Consider the following 4,394-nt stretch of genomic DNA (forward strand, 5'->3'; position numbering starts at 1 on the left):
AATGGGGAAATGCAAAGAGGAGAAAGAAAAGTTTGGAGATAGGATTGAGAAGGGAATCACTCCATGCACACTCACACTGGTGCCTTGCAGCTCTTTCAGCAAGCGCTGCTGAGGCACGGAGAGTGGGACATCAGGGCTACTTTTTAAAGGAGCCTTATGAGCATTATTACTGTTTGTTGTTGTTGTTAACTGTCCTCCAGTCGATCTCAAGCCATAGTAGCTGTACTGACCCTTGTATAATTCGACCCCAGATTTTAGGGTCAATATTTGGGCACACATTTCTTGACTTATAGTTGAGTATATATGGTTGTTGGTTCTTCTCTACAAATGATTTTCAAAAATAACGTACATGCAGTAAGTGTTGCAAAGGCACTGGAGTAATTTTCCTGAAGTACCTCTACTACACAGCTTTGAAAATTGAATACGATGTAGTATCTCCAGAATGTTTCTTTGTAATGAGTTTAATATGGGAAGCAAGCTGTGTGACTGCTTACTGCCTTCACAACTCTGTTTATGTTCCTGTTGGAGCACAAAGTTAAAATAAGAAACTTTTCCATAATACTTGTTTTCCTTTTTCAGCATTTAGCTTAAACCTAGATTGTCCCAAGCCAATTTACTGCTCAAGACATTGAAGTAAATAGTTCCCCTTAAGTCCCAGTCAAGGTGGCTAGTATTCAAGGCAGATCTCAGTAGCACAGGCAGAAATTAAACAGGTTTCCTCCTGGAATTAAAAAATATAACAGTAACAACAAAAATAAAACAGTTTTGTACTTTTCCATGACATATGGCTAGCTACCTTACTCTATCTAAGGCCTAGATATTTAACATTTGGTGAGGGAGAGAGGAAAAGAAAAGGACAAAAGCTGTTGGTAGCTGGATATAATTAGGAGTTCTTATTATGGAATTAAAGGCAAAATACCAGTAGCAAAAATTTATGGCAAGCATAGATATGGTGGACCTTAACTTTTGGTCTTGTGTTTTGCACCAGTTTCCAGAAGATCCAGCCAGCATTACCAGAGGTCAAGGATTTTGGCAGCTGAAGTGCAAAACATCTAGGTCAAAAACAGGAGAGGTCTTCACTGCTAATATAATAATAAAGATGGGCTGTTCCCCACTGAAAGATACTTAAGGGATAGTTAAAATGGAATATAAGAAATATTTGCCAGCAGTAAGAATACAGGGGGCTTTGTCTCCCTTGGATATTCAGATGTTGCAGAGATGGTTGGTACAGCTGCTGTTACTTTGGATACTTAAGAATCAACAATTTAGGATTGCCAGAGTGAAAACTGGAGATGTTTTCTGTAGCTTTTTATTGTTATTTAAAGGGAATTTGAGCAGGTCTTGCTTGTTGTTACACAGCCAGTAGCATGCTTATATACTTAGTGGCTAAAATGCCCTTTACTCTACACAGCAGTTAGAAATACAGGGCAACCTGCAATTTTGACTCTGGCAACTTTAAACATAGAAGAGATGTGCTTGAGTGGTGATTTCAATCAACTGTTATTTAGCTGTCTCTTCTTTGACCTGAGTACAGATAGCTAAGCAGATTTTCTCACTTTGTATTAAGGCATGAAAAGGCATGACTCACTGGAAAAAAATAATTCTGGGAAAGGTGGAGAGAAGCAGAAAGACATGAAGACTGCATGCTAGATGGATGGACTCTATTAAGGCTGTCACAGGTATGTGTTTGGAGGATTAATCAGAGGAGTGGAAGACAGGGGTTCTTGGGATGTCTCATCCGCAGGGTTGCCATGGGTTGAGATCAGCTTGAAGGCAGTTAACAACAACAACAACAACAAAGCTGGTCCAAAATTTAGAAAATGAAGTTCAGCAAGGAGAATTGTAAGGTAGTGCACTTAGGCAGAAGAAATGAAATGTAGGATGGAGACACCTGGCTGAACGAGACTACGTGTGAAAGGGATCTAGGACTCCAAGTAGACCACACGTTGAACATGAGTGAACAGTGTGATGCAGCAGCTAACAAGGCCAATCCGATTTTAGGCTGCATCAATAGAAGTATAGTGTCTAGATCAAGGGAAGTAATAGTGCCACTGTATTCTGCTTTGGTCAGGCCCCGCCTGTAATATTGTGTCCAGTCCTGGGCACCACAATTCAAAAAGGACATTGAGAAACTGGAGCGTGTCCAAAGGAGGGTGACTAAAATGGCGAAGGGTCTGGAAACCATGTCCTATGAGGAATGACTTAGGGAACTAGGGATGTTTAGCCTGGAGAAGAGAAGGTGAAGAGGTGATATGATAGCCCTGTTTAAATATTTGAAGGGATGTCATATTGAGGAGGGAGCAAGCTTGTTTTCTGCTGCTCCAGAGACTAGGACCCGGAAAAATGGATGCTCCGCTCAGGGCCCCACAAACGCCAACTCCCAGAATTCCATAGCCTTGAGCCAGAAGAGTTAAAGCGGTGCCAACCCGGGTTATTTCTCCAGTGCGGATGCATCCAAGGCGGAAGCAAGGCTCTCTCTGGGCCTCATAGGGACAGCTGTAAGGTGGCCGTTCTGTCCCTGCGCAGCTTTATGGTGAGCGCGCGCGCCATTATATTTGACAGCCGCAAACCGAGGAGGAGAGCCGCCGAACGATTGGGCCGGAAGCGCCGGTGGGCGGGGTCTTCCGCAGGAAAGGAACAACAACGGAGAGCCGCTCTAGGCGCTTCTTCGACTGCTCCGGGAGGCCGGAAGCGGAAGCCGGGGCTTAGGCCGGCTGGCACTCGGAAGCCCCTCGAGGCGATGGCGGCGGGTCGGAGTTTGAGCCGCTCGGAGCGGAAGGCGGTGGCTCGCGCCGAGTCCCTCCGCCAGGAAGAGCAGCGGCAGCGGCGGAGACAGGTACAGCCGGGAAGGCCGCTGAGGTACGGGGCCCGAGGAGGAGGAGGAGGGGCCCCTCAGGCAGCACGCACGCCCCCTTCGCAGGGGGACCCGAGGCCCGGAAGGAGGGCCGGGCGCAGGCCCAGGGAAAGGCCGGCAGCACTCCTGTCGGTGCAAACTCATGCGTCTTAGTCCTGCTCCTCCGCATGGAGGACGTGTCCGGAAAAGGAGGACCCTTTGGCCCCCTGGCGCCCCCGAGACTCAGCTGTCCTGGCCTCCTGGTTGTTAGGTGCCCACCTTGAGCAGCGGGACCCTGCGGGTGAGGAGGGACCGCCAAGGCTGCCTTCTGGGCTCCTGCGGGCTCTTTGCTTCTTACTCCTCCACTTGCCTTGCCTTCTTGCCCCACGGACAGCCAGCGAGGCACAGTGGCTTCAGCATTGGATTATAAGGCTGCGGACCGGGGTTGGGATTCCGGCTGGCCATGGAAATGCACTCCGTGACCAAGGGCCAGTCACACTCTCTCAGCCTCCTCAAGGGAAGGGAATGGCAAACCTGGTCAGAACAAATCTTGCCAAGACATGAGAGGTGTCTCTGAGGGTCGCCATATGTTGGAAATGACTTGAAAACGCACAACCACCTGGAGTGCCCTCTTCCTCTATTCTTACTGCTTTACCCCACTTTACCAAGCACTACTCTCATTTCTAGTGAGCCCTATCTTCTTCTTCTCATGGCTTGTCTTCTTCATTGCCCAGCTCCTGCGTCGTCCGCACAGGGCCATTGGGAACACAGCTGCTTGCACAGTCCTGACTTTCATGCTTAGCTGTATGCCTTTGCTCTCCAAGACCTTTCCAGTCCTTTCATAGCTGCCCTCCCTCTTCTCAGCCATCTTCTGTGTTCTTGCCTGCAGTCCCCAGTCTGGTCAGTGTTTGATCCAAGGTAGAGGAACTCTTTTACTCTTTCTGTTTTCTCATTGTCTAGGCTGAATTTACAGATATCTTCCATGGTCATCATTTTCTTTGTTCAACAGTAAGCCTACTTTTGCATTTTCTTCCTTGACTTTCCTCAATAGTTGCTCTAGGTCTCTGATGATTTCTGCTAGTACTATGCAGTCATCTGCATATCTTAGATGGTTGATTTTCCCTCCTCCTCCTCCTCCTCCTCCTGTGTTGAAGCCTGGTTTTTGTGTAAGGTTTTCTGCATATACATTGAACACAGAGAGTGAAAGGCTGCAGCCTTGCCTGACACCTTTCCCAACCAGGAACCCTTCTGTTTCTGCATCTTCTGTTCTGACAGTAGCCTCTTGTCCTGAGTACAAATTCCTCATCAGGACTATTCTAAGGTTAAAAAACTGTTGCAATTGTTTTTATGTACCACTGTGTGGTATTAAAATATAAAATCATATATACAGTACATTTCTGCCTTGACCTGCCCAAAAGAAAAGGAAAAGAAATAATATTGTTATACTTATAATATAATATAATTAATCTCTCCTCTTGATCTTGGAGATTCTGCTGATTCAGCAATGTCTTTATTTAATTCCACTCTTTCTTCAACTCTTGACAGCTTTGCTCCTGTATCT

The 4,394-nt window shown here is 46.7% G+C and overlaps 1 protein-coding gene across 2 annotated transcripts in view; it reads left to right on the forward strand.

The window, feature by feature from the left end:
* The first annotated feature begins 1,028 nt into the window (after positions 1-1,028).
* The window catches only part of SIRT7 (sirtuin 7), a 19,733-nt gene continuing 16,367 nt past the window's right edge, over positions 1,029-4,394 (forward strand). Inside the window, exons 1-2 of one of the 2 annotated variants that reach the window (XM_042454839.1) lie at positions 1,029-1,679; positions 2,563-2,836. In XM_042454839.1, the coding sequence (XP_042310773.1) occupies positions 2,741-2,836 (96 nt within the window). In that variant the 5' untranslated portion in view covers positions 1,029-1,679; positions 2,563-2,740. Of the gene's footprint in view, positions 1,680-2,348; positions 2,837-4,394 lie in introns of those variants that run through there. The other variant, XM_042454838.1, reaches the window with a different exon arrangement.

Source organism: Sceloporus undulatus, chromosome 2 (genome assembly GCF_019175285.1).
Source record: "Sceloporus undulatus isolate JIND9_A2432 ecotype Alabama chromosome 2, SceUnd_v1.1, whole genome shotgun sequence".
Taxonomy (NCBI): Eukaryota; Metazoa; Chordata; class Lepidosauria; order Squamata; family Phrynosomatidae; genus Sceloporus; species Sceloporus undulatus.